The sequence below is a fragment of the Lactuca virosa genome, chromosome 5, assembly GCF_052849685.1.
Source record: "Lactuca virosa cultivar CGN04683 chromosome 5, Lactuca_virosa_CGN04683_v6, whole genome shotgun sequence".
NCBI classification, from domain to species: Eukaryota; Viridiplantae; Streptophyta; class Magnoliopsida; order Asterales; family Asteraceae; genus Lactuca; species Lactuca virosa.
Genome location: NC_136430.1, coordinates 277,383,934 through 277,410,051, shown reverse-complemented (window position 1 = coordinate 277,410,051; position 26,118 = coordinate 277,383,934). Strand labels below are relative to the sequence as shown.

At 30.9% G+C, this 26,118-nt stretch overlaps 1 protein-coding gene across 4 annotated transcripts; it reads right to left on the bottom strand.

Annotated features, from left to right (window-relative positions):
- Window positions 1-207: 207 nt before the first annotated feature.
- Window positions 208-26,118, bottom strand: LOC145111583 (serine carboxypeptidase-like 10). 4 transcript variants are annotated; one of them, XM_079047849.1, is made up of 14 exons: window positions 25,926-26,118; window positions 25,672-25,817; window positions 18,988-19,064; window positions 5,987-6,109; window positions 5,608-5,710; window positions 5,484-5,521; window positions 5,277-5,378; window positions 5,050-5,136; window positions 4,793-4,948; window positions 1,861-1,932; window positions 1,643-1,791; window positions 819-932; window positions 664-718; window positions 208-419 (listed from the first exon to the last, which is right to left on the bottom strand). In XM_079047849.1, exons 1-14 carry the CDS (start codon window positions 26,099-26,101, stop codon window positions 336-338), a joined length of 1,482 nt encoding a protein of 493 aa, XP_078903975.1. In that variant the 5' UTR covers window positions 26,102-26,118; the 3' UTR covers window positions 208-335. The 4 variants fall into 4 exon arrangements, with proteins under 4 accessions (XP_078903975.1, XP_078903976.1, XP_078903977.1 ...); XM_079047850.1 differs by having other exon boundaries at window positions 1,870-1,932; XM_079047851.1 differs by lacking the exon at window positions 5,050-5,136.

Here is a 26,118-nt window from a genome sequence, read left to right as displayed (position 1 = left end):
CTAAAACATTATCTTTTAACTAAATTTTTACACTCGCGCATGTTTTTTTCCAAACTATTTTAGAAATTTAAACTTTATGACCGTATGCCAAATTAAAACTCTAAAAATGTTTTTAAAATTATTTAAAAAATGGTTACTTAAAATATCATATGCGACGGGTGTTTCAAATTACCTAAATATTATCAATACCAAGATACATTTATTCATTGCACAAGTTATTTTTTATTTAAACCAACACACATTACAGTATCAATTGAACTAACTTATAGAAAATATAAACATACAAACAGGTGCACACACCCTAAGAAACTAACATCAAACTTTATGGTTTTTGTTTACAAGTCAACATTAGTAATCCACCTCATAAACATATTTAAACATTCTTTAGGTCTATTCTCAGGAGCCGTGTGACTTCCTCCCTTTAATAAAACAAAAGGATCGACCATCATAATCATAACATGAAATGTTCCTTTTAGCTCATAGAATATTGCAAAACTTTTATTAGAAGGATTGGAAGTGTATTGTAATAAACTAAGTCTTAGGTGCACAATTTTTATTATATTCAAAAAAAATAGTCAACATATTTATGAAGTCAAATATAGTTGTTTTCATGAGATAGGATAAGCACCAAATGAGAAGAAGTTTTTAAGGAAGATTTCTCACCTTTACTGTAGCAAATGTCAGTCTATAGTCATGGTTTGAGTATTTCATCGTATATCTGCATGGAATGAGATAGTAGAATATGATTAGAAATTACCATTTTTAATATTTATATCGATGATCAGAGTTCATGTGATCCTAATAAAAACATAACTAACCCGGCTATTTGTTTGTCGACGTACCACGGTCTCCAATCCTCCACGAGTAATAAATTTATCGATTTAATCCATTTCAGTGTAGAGAAATGTGGAACAAATAAATCATGATCTCCACTTTTTTGAGAAGACAACAAAGAACCAAAATATTATTAATAATTGTTTTCTTTCAAGTTCTCTAAATACCATATGTAGGGTTGTAAACGAACCGAACGTACACGAACGGGGGCTTGTTCATGTTCATTCGTTTACGTTAAACGAACAAATGAACGAACAAGAACGGATAAACGAACGAGTTTTCTTGTTCATGTTCGTTTGTTTAAGAAATTACATTGTTCATGTTCGTTCGTTTATGTTTGTGAACATGCTAAACGAACATAAATGAACAAAGATAAACAAACATAATTGAACATATATGAACATAAAAGAACATATAATATAGTAATATAATCAAACATAATTAAGTATATATTAACATAAAAGGAAGTTATATGAACGAACATAGACGAACGTAAACGAACAACATAAAAGAACGTTTATGAACATAATTGAACGAACGGTACCATTGTTCATGTTCATTTGTTTAACTAAACAAACGAGAATTTGTGTTCATGTTCGTTCATTTATTAAATAAACGAACATAAACGAACTTCCTGCCGAACGGTTAACGAACAGCTCGTTGAACGTTCAATTCGTTTACGGCCCTAACCATATGTGTGCGTTAATATAAGCGACCAATGGCCGACTCAAAAAAAAATAGATATAAATATATATTATGAGCCAGATATTTATGAAAATTAAGAAGCATGACTAACTATGGGTAATACCTATATACTAGAGCTCGTAAATGTCTATGAGAAAATTCTTGATGATAAGCAACAGTACTCAAGACGTTGAACTTGTAAGTTTTCACTGGGTTACCATAATCATAAGTCAAGCTTTCATTGCATACCACCCACCTAATTTTGTTAAAGTCCTGGTAGCCATACGATTATTATTTTACATAATAAAGATGAACATAAATAGAATTCCTCTAACCACAAACCTCACTAACATGAAGAGCCTCTTTTACATCTTTCCTATTAGCCCATGCCTCAGTGTATGCAGACATTGAATTCTGCAAACAAAAGAAAAATCATACTTAGTTTTAACATGAAAATTATACTTGTAAAATTCTAGTATAAGAAACCATAATACCCTAGAAAAATCAAATCATTAAAAAACAACAATTTTCTTATTATATAATAAAGTGATTTGATTTTTGCAAATAATGTATTTTGTACTCGGGTTCAAAATAATTTTAATAGCTAAGGTCTAAAGTGTTTTAAAAAGTGTGATTCTATTATCTTCTCATTTTTATTTCATGTATACACCTCTGTGTACCAACTGTATATTATATTATTATTATAACGAATATATTATATTAATGGGAAAATGACATAAATGCCCTACAAAGTTTTTAGGGTTGGTCGCTTCAGTTCCTAAAGTTTTTGTCGAGCTTTATGAGTCTCTATACTAAGATACGACTTGTTTTTTTAGTCCATGTCAACTTGTAAGATCCGGTTCACCATGTGACAGTGATTATTTTAGACCAAAAAAACTCACGTCGTGCCCCTATAAAGCCAAAAAAAAATAAGTTCGGGGGGTCAAATGTTTATGCCACAAGATCGAAGTGATTTGGGAGAATAATGAAAGATAGCAGCCCATTCGGTTTCATGTGTGTCTTCGTGTATACCAGCATCCAGCAACAAAAATCGACTTTATTAGCTCTCATTCTTTTCTTCTAAAGCCGATTCACACTCAATTCATACCCTCCCAAGAAATTGATTGTTGCTCTTCTTCCCGTCTTCACCCTCGATCGTCACACACACTCACCTAAGATCACAACCCTCTTCTCCTTCTAATCGATTCTCGATCACAGCCCCCTTCCACTCTTTTCTTTGATTCGATTTCAGCTCTTCAAGGAATTGACCCCATCCTTCCTTCTTCTTTGTTCAAAATCGCACAAGCTACCTCTCATTCTCCCTTCGAGTTGTAGGTTTGATGGATGCAAGGTTGAGAAGGATGCATGGGTTTGATGAGGTTCACATTGAAAACGAGAGTTAATTTTTTTTTCTTCGATTTGCAGGTGATTGGTTATGGTGGTTGACTGGTGGTTTTTGTGGGTTATGGGTGCTCCGATGGTGGTTGATTTCACGAGACAAAGGGGAGGAATAAGGGTGGTTGGATTAGGCTATTGTGATATTTATTCGATGGTGATTAAGGTGGGTTATGGTGGCTGTAATGGTTGAATAAAATGTTGATGAGCAGTTGGTTCAGTTAGGATGACGGGTTGACGGAGGAGGTTGTAAGGAAGGTGGAATAAGGGTGGTATTGGGTGGAGATGAAGGTGAGACCAGCATTTGATCCCCAAATTTATTTTTTTGGCTTTATAGGGGCACAATGTGAGTTTTTTTGGTCTAAATGGTCATTGTCGCATAATGAACCGACTATTACATGTTTGACATAGACTAAAAGAGCAGGTCGTATCCTAGTTTAGGGACCCATAAAGTCCGACAAAAATTTAGAGACTGAATCGACTAACCCTATAAACTTTGTAGGGCATTTTTGTCATTTCCCTTTATATTAATATGTTTAATTAGTAATACTTATATATATTGAAACAAATAAACTATTCCATACAAATTTGATGAAATGTTATTAGGGGATCCATAATAGGAAGTTTTTCATAAGCTTATTGAGTTAAAAGTTAATTCAAAGTTAATTCAGATACTTTATAAAGAGAAGTAATTGCTATAAATTTTTCCAATGAGTATGTACGTCCTATCAATTTCCAACCAATTTTAAATAAATTGCTTATATAAATAATAAATTATATAAATAAAATTCATGCATCTTATAAATAAATTGATGAAAAAATTCTTCTTCTTTTAGATTTTTTTTTTTGTTTTTAAATTGATGAATTATGTTTATGTGCCATAAAAAGTTCAACTAATAAGCTTTATTATTGTGGTATGATGTTATTTGATTGGTTTTTTACTTTTAAAAATATTAAAAAAATCTGATTTTTTACTTCAAAAATATAATCGAAATCGAATCGAATAAGGTTTGTTTTAATCGGTTATCGATTAATTTGGTTTGATTTACAACTAAATGTAAATCTAAATAAGATATGTTAAAATTTTGGGTTTGTTAAACTTTCATTGTCTCCGATAAATTGGAAAGAAAACATTAATATGTATTTCATAAACCAAATTAATAAGGTATGTTAAACTTTTTTGGGTTTGGTAAACTTTCATTGTCTCAGATAAATTGGAAAGAAAACATTAATATGTATTTCATAAACCAAATTAAAAATTAATTACTTATAAAGATATTTTTTTAGAACGGCTTACACACCAACTAATTTACTCTTAAATGTATATTATTTGTCTACAACAAGACTTGAACCTCAATCATTAGGACAAAGACATTTTGGTAATTGTTTGTAAGGATATTAATATAAAATATTTTCAATTGTAGTCTTAAATGTTTTTAACACTAGTATGCTATTTTAAAACTACACCTCTTTAGACGCTAAATCATATTTTAATTATGCTTCTACTCTTAAATTTAATCTTTGTCCGCCATTGCACTTATTTAAATATTCAAATTATTGGCTAAAGACACATGTAGAACACATATAATATATAAAAATTCTATCTTTTAAAACTAAGTGTTTAGAAACCTAAATTTCAGAGAAAAAAAAATTAAAAAATTTTGAACGGACCAACAAAGAATTTTAATTATTTAAGATAACATGAATCTATTTTGAATTTCAACATGTATAGCTGATTATTTTCAAACCATCATTGCATGTGATTATTTCCGAACGTCATTCACTCATAGATTTGAAGTTGCATATATAAAAATGCAAGTATGATGGATATTTTTTCAAATGAAGGAATGACATGCAAGACAGAGTTAGAGAGTAATACGCAATCCCATTGTGTGTGAACTTCATCTGATGACCAAATATCAATAGATGTCTTGTGAAGAGACCTTAAGTCCCTCCTCAAGAGCTCAGATTTTGATGTGTTTAAAGGGTCACAGGCAGGCTCTATCATGTTGTACACGTTAATTCTTTCAACGCACTGTAGATTCAACATAACAAAGCACTAATTAAAATCAAATGAAATTTTGGATGTACATTGTAAGCTAATAGTCTAAGTAAAAGTCTAGATTTATTATGTACCCTGTGTACCACTTGAAGATCATGTATGCAAAGACTGTTGTTTGGATTTACATTGAAGTACTCACCATGACAATTATTTTTAACCGACTGGAAAAATATGCATCTATATTAATTTCCAAACATTTGGAGTGATAGTTATTACAAACAGTAGCTAGGAACTGTGTAAACAAAATAATTTACTAACACTTATGGTATTAGTCACAACTCAATAGTACTTAAATATTTACCTCGTATATTTTATTTGATAAGAGTGCCATACGATGAGCTTGTTTGATTTTTGCATTATATTCATCATTTTTTTCTGTTACAGGATTACCAAGAATGTACCCCTATGTTGGAAAATCATATATCAATTTCATTGCATATTGAAATTCAGAAAGAAATAGAAATATATAGGAAAATTCAACTGATATAAATAAAGGATCAAATTGTACTTTGATGTTGATATGTGGCTCTTCTCCACCTTCATTACCTACAAAATACGAAAAAGAAGCTAAAAGCCCAAGTATTTCAGCATGTTCTCTCTAACATGTTATATATTTCCTGAAAATAGCATACCGTTAAAAATTTTCTGAATAGTCATTGGCACTACTATGCCACTGTAGGAATCACCACCAACATATAAGTGATTCTTGACAAATTTAGAATGATCCACAAGCCACTAGTTGGATTGACGTAAAAATAAACATGATATTAGTTTTTATCTAAAACATATATAAATTTAAATATACTCGTAATGCTTGGATGGAATGAAATTTTAAGTAATTGTTTCATGTATGACACTTGAGTTATAAAATTAATAATTAATCCATTCATGGACTCAGATGGAGTATGTGTGTATGCATTCAAATATGTACACGCATGGTTGTATTAACTAGAGATATGCTAACTAAAAATAATGAAAAATATAGATCTTTTCATCTGGATATTATCTTACCTTCCTTATAAATTTGTGTATCAGAATTGGTGTTAATGTGTCGTTTGTCATGTAAGCTTCAGGAGATTTTCCATATGAGAATCCAGATCCAGCAGGTTCATCAAGAAATAATATGTTGGCTGCCTAATTTCATTTCATCAAACAGATTGTAAAGATTACAAAAAACACCAGGCATACGTATTTAGAGAGAACTCTAGGGACAACATTCAAAACCCTTCACAAAAAACAAGTCATCTCTAGTTTATATATTGTTCTTCTATATCAACTCTAATTCTAACAACAATGCATCAAGCCAATCATCACTACAATTGCCTAAAATATCTTTATGCCCTCAAATATGTGATTCTTGTAAGCGTAAATATTGTAACAAAATAAATTGTTTTATATATTTTTAGTATGGTTGTTAGGCTTGGTAATCAAGCATTTATGCCCTGTAATTAAGGCAGAATCTTTGCCTTATAATTGAGGGTATTTCCTTTTTTACCCTTGTAATTACTCTGTATATATTCTGTAGTATATTGATTGAGACACCCAAGTTGGGGGTTTTTCTCTTCACTGTTATAGTTCTTCTTCTCCATACGCTTTCTATATTATCTTCTCTCCCCTGTATAGTCTTTCATGGTATCAGAGCTGGTCATGGATTCTGAATCAACCATGACTAACGATTCTGGCTCATCAGGAATGACTAATTCTCAATCTCTTCCCGTTTTCTACAACCCTAATGCCATCATGGCTCACATTCATCTTACCAAAGAGAATTATGTAAACTGGAGTACCCTGTTCAAAACACTTCTACGAGCCCACCAACTATTATTTGTTATTGACCCAAACCCACCCCCAAAAACCCTTGCTGATGGTAAAGAGAACCCAGATCACCACAAATGGAAGAATGCAACCGACCTGATCTGCTGCTGGATAAAAGGCACTGTTACCCCTGCCATCCAACCTTACCTAAACTCGTGTGACACTGCACCTGCAGCGTGGAGTGTTCTAGCAAAGCGTTTTGGCTCCACATCGGCTATCCAAATTGAAAACTTACAGGACCGTCTTCACAACCTGAAGAAACCAACTGACCTCTCGGTTTCAGATTATCTTCTCCAAGCCAAAACTATATCAGATTCCCTCATTGCTGCAGGAAAACCTCTTGAAGACTATGAACTTATTCAGCACATTCTTGGTGGTCTCGGTGCTGAGTTCAAAGAATTGCTCACCTCTATGTCCTCATCACATATCCGACAGTCACTTAATCTTGATGAACTGACGGAATTGCTTTTTAAAGAAGAAATGTTACAACAAAAATTTACAATTCCGGTTGAGCAGACTACAGCCCTAGTTGCAACTAAAACCTCCCCTTCTCAACCTCAGTCATCATCTCGTCCCAATAACAGCGGGAATGGTAATAGGGGGAGCCGTGGTCGTGGTAACCCTAATTCTGGTAGAGGCGAAAACCAGGGAAGAAATAATTGGGTTGGACAACAATGGAGCAATAGTTATGGACGAAATAATAGAGGTGGACGTGGTGGTGGTCGCACAAGAGGATCATTCAGAGGAGGAAGTTCTCATGGCAGGGGAATTTTACCCACTCCATCTCACCAGGGGCACTTTCCTGACTACGATTCTCCATGCCAACTTTGCTATCAGTATGGTCATGATGCGAGAGTTTGTGCACAACGTAACAATGATGCATACTTCTCACAATCTGAACCTTATGTCTTGGACTCGGGTGCTACAAACCACATGACACCGGATCCCTCTAGCCTGTCCGATTATTCTCATTATACAGGTAAAAATTCAGTGATTTTTGGTAATGGCACAAGCTTACCTATCTCTCGTATTGGTAAATCTGCTTTCCTTCATAAGAATCGTTTCTTTAAGTTGAATAATGTTTTGTTTATTCCAAATTTGCACAAACCTCTATTGTCCATTCGCCAATTTTCTAAAGATAACAATTGTTTCTTTGAACTTGATTGGTGTGGTTTTCGTGTTAAGGACATTCAAACGCGGGAGATTCTTCTTTCTGGTCATAGTTTTGGAGGTCTATATCAGCTGTCATTCAATCCAAATACACCTCACAGTCCAGTTGCTCTCTTAGGCGAACGGTCAACTCCCAACACCTGGCATGATCGCTTAGGACATCCCTCTTCTAATATTCTTAAAGTTCTTTGTAGCAAGTTTAATTTACCAATAAATGGCAAACTTTCAGAAACACAGTGTTGTCATGTATGCCCCATGGGAAAATCAACTAAACTAGCTTTTGTTCCTAGGAATTTTAATGCTTCTCATCCTCTTGAATTGCTTCACCTTGATGTTTGGGGCCCTTCCCCGGTTCTTTCTATGAATGGTCATCGGTTTTACTTATCAATAATCGATGATTTCTCTCGTTATGTGTGGCTTTTTCCATTGTTTCATAAATCTGATGTTACTAATATTTTTGCCACTTTTAAAACACAAATTGAGAATCAGTTATCTAGAAAAATCACAGCTGCTCATTCTGTTAAGACTATACAAACCGATGGTGGTGGTGAATTCACTAGTAGGCAATTTAAAGCTTCTTTGTCAAAATGGGGAATTAAACATCAAATCACTTGTCCCTATACACCTCAACAAAACGGTGTAGTGGAACGAAAACATAGACACATAGTCCAAATGGGTATGTGTCTTATGACAAAATCACACGTTCCATTTAAGTTTTGGCTTGAAGCATTTAGCACTGCTGTGCACCTCATCAACAGACTCCCAATGCGTCAATTAGATTTTTTCTCTCCCTACCAAAAAACTTCTCTTGTGTGACCCTGATTATCGCTTTCTCAAAGTCTTTGGATGTTCATGCTTTCCTTACATTAAGCCGTATAATTCTCACAAGCTTATGCCAAAATCAACTCACTGTATTTTCTTGGCTATGATAATACTCGCAAGGGCTATAGATGTTTGGACTTAAAAAATGGTCGTGTTTATATTTCACGACATGTTGTTTTTGATGAATTGGATTTTCCTTTGAGAAATAAAAGTGCATGGTCTGTACCTGGTCAAACACAGCAACAACTGAGGACCAACCATATGGCTGAAGATATGCAACACTCGTTTTCAACCTCACCTGCCACCTCACAACCCAACATTGCAACAGCTCAAAACTCTACAGAAATCCACAATCCAATTATTGAGCAAACAACTCCCACCCCAAGCTCAATTCCAACACCAGATCCTTCAACACCAACCACGCCTACAACAATACCAGGTGACCATCAACATACAAGCGTTGGGCAGACATCACAAGTAAACTTCACTCCAGATACATCTTCTTCACCAGCCACCCCTGCATCATCTTCACCCAAAGTTCAAAAAGTCACTCCTGAGTTATGCACTCCCTCACCTGCCATACCTGCATCTTCAAATATTACACATCCAGCCGCTGAAAGACCAGAAAGTTTAAACCCAACCCTCAAAATCAGGTCCCTTGCTGATATCTACCAGAAAACATCACCCTATCCATTGCCCCATGGTCTGATAGCCACCAAATTAGATGATGTGTTTTCTGAACCTCGAACTTTTAAACAAGCATCAAAATTTCCTCATTGGCAACATGCAATGCAAGAGGAAATTACTGCCCTACACAAAAACAAGACTTGGCACCTTGTTCCTTCTCAGCAAGGTATGAATGTTGTGGGATGCAGATAGATTTTTAAGGTCAAAAGAAAAGCTGATGGCTCCCTTGAACGCCACAAGGCTCGATTGGTGGCACAAGGGTTCACCCAACAGGAAGGACTTGATTATGCAGAAACATTCAGCCCGGTGGTTAAACCATCAACAATTCGTACTGTTCTCTCCTTAGCCCATGCTCAACATTGGGATATCAAACAATTGGATGTCAAAAATGCCTTTCTCAATGGCATTCTTCATGAAGATGTTTATATGAAGCAACCACCGGGATTCATCTCTAAATCCTTCCCAAATCATGTGTGCAAACTAGACCGTGCCCTTTATGGTCTCAAACAAAGTCCACGGGCATGGTTTCAACGACTTCATGATTTTCTATTACACCACAGATTCTTTAACAGCCAATCTGATTCCTCTTTATTCATCAAACACGCGAATGAGTCTACTACCATTCTTCTAATCTATGTCGACGATATAATTATCACCGGATCCTCTCCTTCCGCTGTTTCCTCTATCATTGATGTGATATGCAACACTTTTGACAGTCGTCGTCTTGGCAACTTACATTATTTCCTTGGCATTGAGGCTACTCGAAATTGTCACACTTTGCAGCTAAGACAGACTAGATATGCTCTGGATCTTTTGGAAAGATTCAACATGACTGGATGCAAGGCGGCTACTACTCCTAGTGCTCCCAATTCTCGATTGTCGTTACATGAGGGTGACCTACTTCCAGATGCTACTGAGTATCGCAGCATGGTTGGTGGCCTACAATATCTCACACTTACCAGACCAGACATTGCCTTTTCAGTAAATCAAGTATGTTAATTCATGCACCAACCTCGTACCTCTCATCTACAGGCCGCTAAACGTATTCTACGGTTCATTAAAGGCACACTACAGGAGGGTTTGTCATTCTACGTGTCCACATCTTTTCACATTCGCGCCTACTCTGACTCAGATTGGGCAGGAGATCCGAATGATCGTCGATCTACAACAGGTACTTGTATCTATGTTGGCCCAAATCTTGTATCTTGGACCGCCAAGAAACAGCCGACCGTCTCTCGATCAAGCAGCGAAGCTGAATATCGTGCCCTTGCTACTACTACAGCGGAACTTAGATGGTTCTCTTACTTGTTTCGTGAGTTGAATATCTTTCTTCATCCCCCCTCTCTCTTTTGTGACAATTTATCAGCTCTACATATGGCTCGCAATCCAGTATTTCATGCCCGTACCCGTCACATTGAGATAGACTATCATTTCATAAGAGAATTGGTCACTCGTGGATTTTTAAAGCTACACTATATATCCACTGATGACCAGTTAGCATATTTGTTCACAAAGGGCCTCTCTAAAGTCAGGTTTAATGCTTTATCTGTCAAGTTGCGCCTCCCTTACGGACGTCTTACTTGAGGGGGGGTGTAAGCGTAAATATTGTAACAAAATAAATTGTTTTATATATTTTTAGTATGGTTGTTAGGCTTGGTAATCAAGCATTTATGCCTGTAATTAAGGCAGAATCTTTGCCTTATAATTGAGGGTATTTCCTTTTTTACCCTTGTAATTACTCTGTATATATTCTGCAGTATATTGATTGAGACACCCAAGTTGGGGGTTTTTCTCTTCACTGTTATAGTTCTTCTTCTCCATACGCTTTCTATATTATCTTCTCTCCCCTGTATAGTCTTTCAATTCTTAACCCATGATCAGAAAATTAAGGTTTCTTTTGCAGTTAAGTGTTTGCATAATCTAGATTAAGGAGTGGATTTATAAAAAGAAAAAAAATATAGAAAGACTTGAACTTCACTAGATTGAAATCCAAATAAAAACCTATACTTGAACTTCACTAGGTTGAATTTCAAATGAAAACAAAGACTTCGACTTCACTAGGTTGAAATCTAAATCAAAACAAAGACTTGAACTTCACTGGGTTACTTCCATATTATGAAAGACGAGAGAGAAAGGAAGAAAAGGAATACCATAGTGCAGAGTGCAGAGAGCAAATCAAAGCCTAAAGAAAGAAAGAATGAACTGAGATATTTCATCACAAGACATGTACATTTCTTTAGCGGTAATGTTATATCTTTTTACTTCACTACTTTCTCTAATGAAGACAGGTATTAGATTTATCAGAGATCTTCAAGATATTTGGATTGGTTGTCGACATCTTTATTTCATTAAAATGAAAATTTGCTAACCAAAGGTTTGGTTTTGTGCTGAAGTACTAAACTCACACTTCAATTCAGAAAGTCTTGAAAATAGTTTTTGAACTTCATGAAAAACAAACTTGGGGGCACCCTCTTTGGGGAGATCAAATTCTATACTTAAGTACTTTAGTATTTCCATAGCTTCAAAATTAAGGAATTCATGATATCTCTTATTCTTACATTGGAGGTTTACATATCCTCTTCGATTTTGGAAGTTACGATACGAATCTTCAATTTAATTTGAGCCATTTCATACCGCAGGAATTGGCTTAGGTCTTTGGAAAATTATAACCCTAATCTTTTAACTGATATTATGTCTTTATATTTATGATATGCCTCCACATGCTTGGATCACTTATACATTCACAGAAGTAAGAAATTTATAAGGAGAGGTGTTAGACTAGGAAGATTGTCATTTGGGTAAAAAAAAATATTCTTGTCAACATCAGTCCTACAAAGCAATTACCTTTAGAAAAAAAAAGTTCATCAAGGATATCCTCTTTCTTCTTTCATGTTCATTATCACGACAAAAGGTCTCAAGGTGGCTATCGATGGGGCTACAAACAATAAAATATAAAAGGTATCTCTCTCCCCAACAATGGCCATGTTCTTTCCATCTTTCAATACGTGGATGATTCCTAGTTTCTTGAATAGTGGTCTAAAGAGAATGTGATGAAGCATAAAAGTATCTTGAGGTATTTCTTGTTATTCTCTCACCTTGGTGTCCTACGGTGGTTGTGAAGATAGCAAGACTCTTAGTCAAAAAGTTAAACCTTTTTTTAACATTTTATTATATTGTTTTTTGAAAAGTCTCTCTCTCTCTCTCTCTCTCTCTCTCTCTCTTTCTCTCTCTCTATATATATATATATATATATATATATATATATTATCTTATTACTTTATAATGCATACATAATTGTGGGTCCTATAATTTTTAAGACCAAAGTCTTAAAAGTAAGGAGGTGAATTTTTGACCATTGGATTTTCTTTAGATGGTATAGATTAAAAGCTTGTGATCCATGTGATCAAGAATAAACCAATAATAATCAAGTATTCTATACAACCCTAACTATAAAAGTCATCTTCTATGAAAACCGTAAACTCATTTCAAATTTCACCAGCCTCCTATTTCTCTTCCCCCTCATCTCGGTGTATTCCCTTCAACCCTAACCCATTGCCAAAAACGACGCCTTCATCCACCTCGCACCATCTCTCTAAAACCCCTAAATCTCCTACCACCACCGACAATGTCTTCATCCACCATGTTGGCACTTCCATCAGTTATCACCGCACCTCCGAAGTCCCTCCCTCTCCTTCTTTGCCAAGAAAATCTCGCCTATTTACACATTGACTTCTGAAAAATACAACCACATTTCAATCTTCAACATTAGCCATAGTTCTTGCACCACCACTGTTGTAACAACCAACAAACACCATCGACATGTTTTAGTTTGTTGGGAAGGAGGTGACTAAAATTCAGATCTGAAAATGGTCACTCTCTCTCTCTCTCATGCATGTACTAACAAGTGGCTTGGTTTTTTCTTCTGATTATTGGAGCTTAAACTTGAAATATGACTTTTTAATATCTATCATATATGTTTTTCTGATGTAGTTATTTAAGCTAAAAGGAATATGAGATCTACAACACAAATAGCGCGTTGTTGGAAGGAACTACTCTATTTCTTGTAATCATTTTTTTTGTATATAATGTTGTTGAAATGTTTGATATCTTTAGAGAACGAGCAGAGTGTCTTCATGTTTTTTTTGATATGGGGTTTTGATATTTTTATGCTTGTAATATTTTAATCATGTAGATGCTTGCAAATATTGTTGATATACGGTTTGATGTTTTGATGCTGTGATATAGAAAATTGTCAAAAGTAAATGGCGTTAATTTTAAATTTTGGTTTGGTGTTAGATGAAGTTAATGTGAACATTTTACTGTAACTTGATAAAGAAAAGTATTCTTTTGGTAAAGCTAACATATTATTATGAAAAAGAACAACAAGAAGTTACAAAACGCAACTATATTTTACAATTATGATATACTCACTGAATTAGATTCATATTTTTAATTAACACAATCATAGAAAATCGTTTTAATAAATATAATAAAAATAAAAAATCAGTCGTTATATCAAATTTTTGATGTATTTGTTACAGTTGCTACAATTCAAAATAAGTTTTAAACGTCAATATTATATTTACTAAGTAATATTCTAATAATTATCTTAACTTACATACACCTATTTTTACAATTTATATTAGTATGTTTAACAATTCAAATATTATCAACATTTGAAAGTTATTATTATTCATTTTGCTATGTTACAACTCTTTTTCTAAATAACTAAAATTAGTAGTATAATATAAGTAGATAAATTTTTTCATAAGCTTTGTTAATATATAAAAAATTGATTTTCTAAATTATTTTTTAAATATATATAAATAATAAGATAGTATACTTTTATTATTTATCAAATTAAATATTTTTATAAAGTTATTACTTTCGTGTGCAAAGTAAATTATCATTTATTATTTTAACAATATGGTTAAAAAAAGTGAATATGTGTTCGAATATAATTCAAATTTTCTAAATAAAATAATATAAGCAATGTTAGATAGTAAATTTAAACTCCCTGTGATCAAACGGGGGAATAAATATTGATAATCCATTTTGATAGTAAATTTAAAATTTGAAAAATAGCGATGCTAATGTTTCCATGTTATTCTTTATTAAAAAATGTAAAATATAAGAAACTATATTTTTTTAAATAATTATATTGTAATTTGAAGACTACCATGGTATCTTTTTTTTTTTGGATAATAATATAAAATTTATTTTAAAAGTCAAGTAATTTAATTTTAATTATTTTGTGTAATAAATGGAGATTAAAAAAAGTTCATTTTTTTAAATACAATAAATAAATAATTACAATTTTCCTGACTAATAGTTTTGAGTTATTTTAATAAATTTTTATGATAAAAGAAACTTTAATAAAATATTATGGTAAAAACTTTAACTATTTCTTCATAACCATTTTTATATGTATATATTTACGTAATCCAATCTTAAAACAAACACAAAACCCTTCTATGTTGGGGTGATTTAGATTTTATTATTTTTTTATTTATCATATATATTAATTTTTTTATAACAAATAATTTAATATAAAATAATTTTATTATTAATTTATAACTATATAACTATATCAAATTAATAATACCTTTATTTCGTGATAGATTATTTCTGGTTAAGAGTGAATTTGTTTATAAACTTCAACAATATTTCAACGATACTAACTGTTAGTTTTGATTTTTTTTTTATTTTGTGTTTGTGATATATTAGATAGCAGGTTAACAATGAAATTGTTAGCTAACTTATTTTATGTTATACATAAACAACATGTATCAAATTTTCTTTAAAATATATAACCACAATGAAAATAAGCCGCATTCTAAATATCATGTGGTAAGTTGTATTAAGGGTTGACAAAATGTCTCTCACCTACAAATTCATGGTCACTATTTTTTAAATAATGGTAGGGAGGAAACAATAAAAAGAAATTTAAAACAAATGTTGTCATATGCAAAAACAATGATTTTGTGACGAGTTAAAGAAAAACATATTAGTAAAATATTAAAGGTTATTTTGAAGGTTTCGATAAAGAAAAGAATACAAAAGGTTATTTTGAGTGTTCCCAATAAAATAATGAAAGATAATAATGAGTTTAAGTGAGAGAAAAAATAGTTTTAAAAGTTGTAATAAATTTATAATTTATAAATGAATAATAAACAATTTTTGTTTAAAAGTTTATCTATTATTACTTTACATTTAAATCTATTTCTTATTTTTTTTAAATATTAGTTACGTAATATTCTAAAAGGAAAATCTCTTTTGATATTTTTGAAAAGAACTGGTATTTTGTAGTGGTAAATTTGAAAAAATTGCACAATTATAATTTTTTACGACGTTATGAAGATGACCACTTGAACTCCAATTGCATTTTGTTTTTTCAAAATAAAATCCCAAAATCCATGGTTATTTAACCAAAAAAAATGTAATTTCAGATCATACAAACCAAAATCAAATAATTTTCAACCTAACAAGACTTAACAAAACTATAAAAATCAAAATCAAATGGTTTTTCATCAAAAAACCAAACTTTACGGTTAAGTATCAATATCGTTGTCTGTTTAGAAAGGATGAAAAAATTATAAATTTAGATATATTATTTTTTTCGATAAAAATAAGTATAAAAAAAATGATAGTAGTCGCAATAGTATCTTCTGAAGTTTTATCAAAACAATGATTGTTTTTTTAACAAAATTGAAAATTAAATTATTAAATCGTAAACAATAAAAATAGTGGATTTTATGTTATTAACAATGTTTTATTCGAGAAGACGAACATAACATTAATGATTTTATTTTAGAACAATTTTTTTTATTTGAATCAGTATTCTCGCATGTGAAAACTTATTGATGTATGAATATTCATCTTCATCAAAAGCAACTATTTGCCCCCGTTGCGGATATTCATTCCCAAAAAAGGAACTAATCGACATCCAAACTAAATTATTTGCTGAAGAACTTATTCGCCGCCGCCGCATCGCTCTCTTTTCATGTGACCGCACAAAATAGATCAAATCAAGTTCCATTCATGTGTAGTCTCGCATAAAAGTTAACATATTTTATTTTAAACGTAGTTCAATATTTTTATATTTAATATAACATATTTTTAACTTTTCAATTCGAAATGAAATAAATAAAATGAGAATTTATCGTCATATTAACATTATGTTAAATAAAACTAATCGTCGTTCGTTGTCAGGTAAAAGGTAATAGACGTAAATTATTGTTAGTTGACCGTCTAGAGACAACTGATCGCCGAAAGGAACAAATCGTCAGAATGAAACAAATCAAAAGGAAACAATTTGACGACCGCCGAAATAACACTAAGTTTCGTTCGGAAACTAATCGTCGGAATGAAACAAATCGCCGCCGCCGCATCGCGCGGGTACGCTACTAGTATATATATATATATATATATATATATATATATATATATATATATATATATATATATATATATATATATATATATATATATATATATATAGAGTGAAATAGAAATATTTGTGATTCTATTTGTAGCAATTTGTTTCAGATCATTTTTGAAATATTCACTATTAAACAAAAAATGATTTATGTTATATCTTGTAATAAAATGAAAGAAATTATATTATAAATTATTTTTATTTATGTGATTTATAATAACACATTTTTATTGAAATTTTATGGTTCTTAAACTAAAATATTTTTAACCGGAAAATACGTTTTTTATATTAATTGTATTTTAGTTATAACCTTTAATAGCATGTTTAATTAATGTGTTGTTTCTTATTCTTTTCAATATAATAATAAAACAAAAAGGCTTTAGAATAAAAATTAGAAGTAATAGTAGTGTAGTATAAAAGAATACTTAAAAATAGAAAACATTGTTTTACGTATAACCAAAAAAAAGGAAGTTGAAAACAAATAAGTAAAATAAATATTCTAAATATTCTATTATGTGTTAATGAAAGAGTTAGAAAATTTATTTGAAAAATATTTATTTTAAGAATTAATGTTAATGAAATGATTGAACTTTTTTAATAAACTTTTTTTCGGAAAACAATCTACTTTAAATATTTAAGTGAATCGACTTTTGAGTAGGAGTATCTGCGGGGTGTCAATTTAGCAGCACTCGAATATTTCAATCCAGAATTGTGTAGATAGTAGTCCCGAGAACTATCTTTTGTCGATAGATTAACCTTGTGTAACAGTTTTCTTTGTTGCCTTGGAAGCTACTTATTCTCCCTTTTTCAAGGTGCCGAAAGAATTTATTAAAGAATTTAAACTTACTTTAATGGGAAAAAGGTTTTAAAATAACAAGAAATGAGTGGTATCTCCATTGGGAACATCCTAACATTTAAACTTGCTTTATTAGGAAAACATTGATGGTGATTCTATACCAAAAACGAGTCAATTTGGAAAATACTATCATTGCATTGCATGGATTTGTGTCTTGGGGAGAGACGGATTGATGACTTTAAAAAGCGGAACATGGGAAAAAATTAGTCATTTTCACACTTATTTTGATCATCTGAATTTGGACATTCTTTCTATGTTTTCTTATTAAAATAGCAGGCCTAGATGGATTGTGAACGATTGTGTATGTTTCTAGGTCTCTTCCCTTAGTTAGGTCCATTACTGATGAGATTCTACTAGACCAAAACAATCGCAACATTATCTAGAATCACATTGTACCTAGAAAGGCAAACATATTAACTTGGAGTTTTCGGCTTGGTCGTCTACCAACGTGTATAAAACCGGGGTCAAATAATTTCCTCTATCCTTCCTTTGCGATTTTGTCAATGAATATGAGACACATGTGATTTTACCAGTGACTATGAGACATACTTAATTGTAGAATGCCCTAAAGTGATCAAGGTCTATGGGATTTTGAAATAGTGGTGGAGACAAATGTTTATTACTAGTATGTCCATTGAGAACTTTTTTAAGGGGGGACACCTAGGATCCCTGTCACAAGATCAAACAGGTTGTCATTATTGTTCTCATGGCCTTATTGTGTTATGTAGAGACTTTGTAACGAGGTTGTCTTTAATTCCAAGTCCAGGAGTAGCAAAGAATTAAGCTACAACCTTTAACTCGATTAGGATTATAGCTTGAAAATCTGAAAGCTTTTGTTGGTCAAATTGGTGTTACAATCGTCAAAAGGATTGCCTCAAATACTTGTAATTCTAGCCTTTCACTAGATATTTTTAATACTTCTACCGTCTCATATTAATAGTTCATGTTTCCTTTTTGGTTTGTCTCAAAATAATAGCATACTTCTAAAGATAAATATCTATTTTACCAAAATACCCCTCATTATTAGTTAATATACAATGAAATTAAATACAACAAAATGATGAAACTAAATACAACAAAATGTACAATTGTCATTTTATTTAATAAAGTTAGTGGTAATTAATATTTTCTTAATCTGTGTGTTTTTTGTCTATGTCAATAATTTTGAGATGGAGGAATAAAGTTATTCTTACTGATAAAAAAAAGAAGATAATAATTACACACCTTTGTCAAACTATCAGATTTTAACTCGAGCATTGGATTCTCCAAAGTAGAATTTGCTAAGTTGATTGAAATGGGGCCTGCACAGATTCATCAATAAATACATGCTTCTAATACATAGTATTAAACATAATAATAATAATAATAATAATAATAATAATAGTAGGTAAGTCCATGTTTCTAATACATGGTATTAAACATAATAATAATAATAATAATAATAATAATAATAGACTTTTTTAAACATAAAAACATATAATCGAAGCAATAATAAATTCGTTTAAACAAAACGATCAAAACAATTACTCAAACTATTTACTTTTTTTGAATGGCAAATCTACTATACTTTTAAACTACTCCGACATCCATATATGTCTCTAACGGGACTTGAACGCTCGATCTCAATGAGGGATTGCAACATATGATATCGTTGAGTCAGAAGCTATTTGGTCTTAAACTAACTTATAAAAACAGGAATTATGGTGTCTCTAACAGAGAAATTTAGATGATTTTAACTTTTAACTTTTAAGAAAAAACTTAAATCAAAGAAAAAGTTTTGTTCGGAAGTACAATCATAACACATTTGTTTTCATTAAAAAATTATATATATATATATATATATATATATATATATATATATATATATATATATATCCAAAAGCTACTTCAACTAATGTTTATTATTCTACACTCTATCACATAGTTATTAAATATTTTTAAAAATAAATTTTGTATTTATCTACATCAACCTATATCATATCTTATTTCTTTTATCCTAATTACATAATTTATCTTCTTCCCACCCGTATCCACAAAAAGTTATATTAATGTTACCGGTCTTGGATGATAGTGTAACCTTTTTACCTAAATATTGGCTTCACCTAAGATTAAACTAAGAGCATTCGCATCGCAATCTTGCAATTTCATTTGAAATGTCACATAAGCCCAAAATGAGTCAACATCATCTAATATCTTTCGAAGATTGCAAGTCTTGCAATTAACTTAAACGATATATTAGATATTATAATAATAAGGTTTTAATTAATATTGTATTTAATGATCAATTTGTTTTATAATTGTTCTTATTTTTGTTTTATTAGTAATATATATATATATATATATATATATATATATATATATATATAATTGTTAAGGTGTAAGTGGTGCCACTTATAAAAGAGTATAATTATTACAGTGATGTGAGATGATATTGTAAAGCTGATGTAACATAATTCAAAGATGAGTGATATTGCACTGATGTTGATGGTCTAATGTACTATTAGATTTTTTTAGGTTCATGATTTCTTATTTTATAATAAAACATAATTATGGAAATTTTCTCAATTTAAAAAATCATATTTTAGACAATTAATTGTTTATTATTATGTTTCAATTTTAGTTTTTACATAAATATATTTTTGTGTGCTTTTACATATTTTAAAAAAATTCCAAACTATCCTTTATTCCAACGCTTTTATTCAAATATACAACTTTCAACTTTTAGCTACTAGTTGATTTTATCAAATACGTCTACTAAATGAATGAATACAATATTATAATTTTAATTTCTTAAAACTGTTATTTGTCTTTGCATAAAAGTTATGTAATTTATAAAGATACCTAATTGTACCATATAAATAATTGGCAAATTCTTTTAAATAGTGTTATTCATTAATATTGATACACTACCTTTACTAATATCTTCTCGATAAATAAGTTTATATATGAAAAATTATAAAACTATTTTATCTATCTATTATAAATGGAAGGAATGTAAATAAAAATTATTATATAAGATAAAAGGTAATAAATAAGAAAATAATACATTCAATATATAACAATTATAAAATCGTTTGATAGTGTTTGGAACCTATTTTTCAAACTACACCCATTTTGCTGAGGATTATTACCTTAAAACCCTTAGTTTTACATCTAAAGTTTTTATTTGCTAAAACTGTTTTTTTTTTCTTTTTTTTTTCTTATTTTACCCTTATTTAAGAGTTGTTTCTATTCATGGCATTTTATCGATCACCAATAAGTAACAAGTCTAAACAAGTTTCCCTCAAGTGCAATAAAGAGACCCACAATCATTTCACTCTTTCTCTTATAGTGAGTGATTTGATTTGTGTGGAGAAAGAGGATTTTCAAATATTGAAGTTCAAAAACCCTAGTTCTGATCATCTTCCCGTTATTGATTGATGTTCAAAAAACCCTCGATTGGAACCAGAAGTCGTTCTCGATCATTGAAATAGCGAGGTTAGTGAATGTTTCCATATATACCATTATCGATTTTAGTGTTAAATGTGTTATTAACTACCATTCTATATTTGGATTGTAAACCAGAGACTTCAAACCCATGCAAATGTGGTTAATGGCAGAGTCATCATGCAAGAGTAAAAAAAAAGTTTGCTAATGTAAAATACATTCTCGATGAAGACTATGTTGATGATCTTCTTGACATGTCATATGTGGATTGTGAATTAGAGACCTTGAAACCCCCATCTATGATGAACCCTTTCTCAACATGTTATGTGATGAGAACATCTTCAAGAACATATATGAGGATATTGGAGAAGAAAACAAACTTGATGTGGGGCAAGATGCAGAACATGAGCACATTGGAGAAGAAAATGAACTTGATGTTGGTGTTAAGTACACGGTTCATGATCTTATCGTTAAATGGGAAAAAATAAAGCCTAGTTTGGGATAATTGTATGCGTCCCCTGCTCATTTGAGGTTTGCATTAACTAACTATGCAGTTTGTAAAGGTTATCAACTATGGTTTATGAAGTCTGATAAATCCAGATTACTTGTTTAGTGTGGTAAACTAAGTGATAAAGGCTATGTCCTTTTAAGCTTTATGCATCTTGGAAATATAATGAACATACGTTTCAGATAAATACCATGACTAATACACATCTCTGTGCAAGGAACTATAAATTTAGACATCTAGTTAGTTGTGAGTGGTTAACTAGGCACTAGGTAAATGATATTATTCAAAAACCAAAATTTTCAACAACATATATAAAAGAGGATGTCCTAAGAAAGTTCTATATATAGGTGTCAAAAAAGTCAATGATATACGGCCAAGGTAAAGGCACATGCAATGATTAAGGGTAAATTGCAAGAATATCATGTTAAGGTTTGGGATTATGTGAATGAACTGTTAGGCCGGTAGTAGGACTGGATGGGGCTTTCTTGAAGGGTCAAGTAAAAGGTGAGTTGTTAAGTGATATTGGAAGAGATGGTAACAACCATGTTTATCTGATAGCATGGGTTGTAGTGAATGTTGGAAACAAAGATAAAAGTAGACATGGTTTTTATAATTCCTTATTGGTGACTTAGGAGTTTATGGTGGTAGGGGTTTGGTTGTCATTTCAGACCAACACAAGGTAAGCATACATTACATAAAGTTGTATAGTAATGTAATTTATTTGTATGCTATAATAGCATTATTTTGCACGTTCCATCGACTGTTAGAAGTTGTAAAGGACATCATGCCACATGTTGAACATAGGAAATGTGAGAGAAATGTTCTTGCAAACTTCAGGAAGTCTTTAATGCTTTAGAGTTGAAAATCTTATTTTGGGCAGCAGCAAAAAATATTGTGGAAGGTGATTTGATTGCTCTTGTGGAAGAAATCAAGAAGATTAGTGAGAAGTTTTATTATTGGATGATGTCAAAGAGTCCATCGACATGGTGTATGGCTTTTTTTCTCAAGGATATGCATGTGAGGCTGTTGAAAATGGAGTATCCGAGTCCTTTAATGCAATGGTCAGAGACATCAGGAAAAAGCCTCTATTTACAATGATAAAGGAAATTTGAATCTACATGATGTAAAAGATTCTACCATATGGGTGTAGCATCAACGTCATGGAGACCTGAAGTTTGTCCAACCATCATACAAAAAATGGAAGAATTTGATAAAGATATAAGGTGTGTTTGTTAATTTGGTTATATATATATATATATATATATATATATATATATATATATATATATATATATATATATATAAACAAATTATAAATAGTTTCCTAAACATTTGTAGGTACTAAAAAGTGATACTAAGTAGAGGGGCAATATTTGAGACAAGACATGTGTATGGAGCCTACAAAGTGAATTTAGATGCTCGTTATTGCAGTTGCAGGTTGTAAGAGACCCACATCAATTGTTTGTTAACATCTATTGTGTTTGTCAACTTTTAGGGTATTTAAGTAGGCCTTTTTGAACAATCATGTTTTGGCCATTTATAAAGATGGTTGTACAATTTGATGTTTAGTTTTGAATGTAAAAATATTTCCCTTTAAGTAATTAAGTTTGGTTTTGATGCACATGGGTATTTTGTTCACTAAGCTTCCTTTTGTATGATTTGGTATTTTTTTTTTTTTTGCATTGTAGGAGTTGCTATTATGTTTAGATGCACAAGGGTATTTTGGTGTACATTGGAATTATCATATATTTTGGTTGTTATGTTGAGCAGTGATATTTTGGGCATAAAAATTCATGTGAAATGAAAGTGTCGAGGGTCTAAGATATATGTCTGTCAAGAAATGAGAGTGTCGAGGGTTTGAGATGAGAGTGTCTGAGTGTGGATTTTTTTTTTTGAGAGAAAGACTTCTTCATTTGTGTTTTAGCTGAGCAACCGATGACACCAGATATTAATTGATTGTTGATACTTCTCCTAATTAATAAGGTCAAAATAAGAAGAAAAAAATCAATTTTGGCAAATAAGAACTTTAGATGTAAAACTAAGGGTTTTTGAGGTAATAACCCTTTTGTTAGGGCTAAACAATATAAAACCATCATACTTTTACAAAAGTTTTTTAAATCATTCCGCTTTTACCCCCAAAAAATAATAAATAATAAATAATAAATAACTTTTTTTTGCATAACATAAAATCTCCCTATTTTTGCAAATATATATATATATATATATATATATATATATATATATATATATATATATATAGGTTTAGGTTCTGTGGAAAACAAAAAACCTTAAAAATCATAAAAATGCATAAAAAAAATACTTAGAGATCACAAAAAAAAAATTGAATTTTTTTTATAAAAAATCGCAGTTTTTTTTATTAAAATTCGCTGAAAAAAAAATAAAAAATCAATTTTTTTTTATTTTTTATTTTTTTTTATAAAAAAAAAAGTTTTTTTTTTCAAAAAAATTTTCAGCGAATTTCTTTAAAAACCTGAGATTTTTTCATAAAAAATGTCAAAAAAAAGTTTTGTGATCTCTAGGTATTTTTTTATGCATTTTTATGATTTTTGGGGTTTTTTTAGGGTTTTTTTGTTTTCCAAATAACCCTTTCCTATATATATATATATATATATATATATATATATATATATATATATATATATATATATATATATATATATATATATATATATATATATATATATATATATATATATATATATATATATATATATTCCTTTTGCAAAAGCAGCATAAACCATCATATTTTTACAAAGGTTTTCCTTACTTTCCATGCATTTCTGTTAATGGATAATGTTGGAGGTGTATGGTGCAACATTGTAGCCAAGTTAAAAAGGTGTTGGACTATGATACAAGGTCCGATCAAATTTGGTCCATTCATTGGAATACAGTCATCTTCTACATTTTTCTGAACTACTTTAGGGATTGGATTGAGAAGGTTGTATGAAAAGTAATTAACAAATACCGCAAGATTTTGGATGTCTACATACATCACAAAGAAGGTTATAACCGCGGTTAAAAAAAATTTGTTTGGTAAATTCTTGAAGCTTGGTAATGTTCAGGATTTTGCTTATTGTTTAAATACAATTTGGATATGAATGTTTAAAACTTTTCCTACTGTTACGAAGTTGCGAACAACTTTCTAGATGGATGGTCGATAAATAAGGTAAAAAAAATTGATATATGTCTTTTGTGCAAGTGGTTAAAGGGTATATAGAAAGGATGATGATGAGAATGTTGTTTATATGAGTATAAAATACAATCTCGTACGTATGTGTTGAGATTCGTCATAATTCCTTGGTGAGTTAAACATTCGTATACAATGGAGCCGGCTGACCCTAATCCCGTTTATAAATTTATGGTTGCAAATATACTTATGTTTTTAGCTTATTTTTTGCTAATTCGTTGGTGCGTTGCGAGCTATATATATATTTAACATAAGAACATTTGTGAAATGATCTTCATAGTGGGATGTTGAAAAAGAAAGTGAAGCAAAGCATGAGAATTTTTAATTATGAAAAATATATCATTTTTGTTGAGCTTGGAGCACTATATCGAAAGCTTTGCATAACCATATGAAAGAAGAAACTAAGAGCATCCATAATAACAGTAGTTTTTAAAAAAATTATCGGGTAAATTAAGCTCTAAAAAATAATAATAATAATAATAATACTAATAAATAAATAAATAAAAGTTGTAGAAGTTTTTTGATTCCAGAGTATTATCACATTATTTGTAAATTTACAAGTTCCATGGTAGAGAATTTTTCATGTTTTTTAATAATATTTTAATTGGTTACATAATAGACTTGATATCATATTGAGGATGTTTTTGAGTTTTTTGGTTTGTTGACGTGACCATAACATTAAACTAAAAACACTTACTGAAAAAATTGTCCTATCTATGCTCGGAAAGCAACTTTAGTAACAAAATTCCAAGGATAGTAGATATACCTATTTGAAAGAAAATAGAACTGAGAACACCACAACCAGGCCCTCCTCTGACCCAAAGTATGAGAGGGTCGTTTTCGGGGCTCCTCTCCGACTCAACAAAGTAGTAAAAGAACCGCACATCATCAAATTCCCCTACTGAAATGTAACTTAAACCACATTGTTTTCTTGAGAGTCAGTATAACTACAAACTAAGTATAATAATAAACAAAAAACATGAATTAAATCAACATATAAATTCTACTACAAGATCTTACCCGGTTTCGAGTATAAAAGGAAGATCGCCAGAAAAACCTGGAAGTGTTTTAACCAAGAATCCTGACTCAGTTACCTGTAAGGAAACTACCATTAGAAACAAGCCAAACAACATCACATTGTTGGACTTGTAAAAGAAGTGACAAGGTTGAATATGAGATTGTGATCCTTGTATCATGTTGTCTCTAAGAAAAA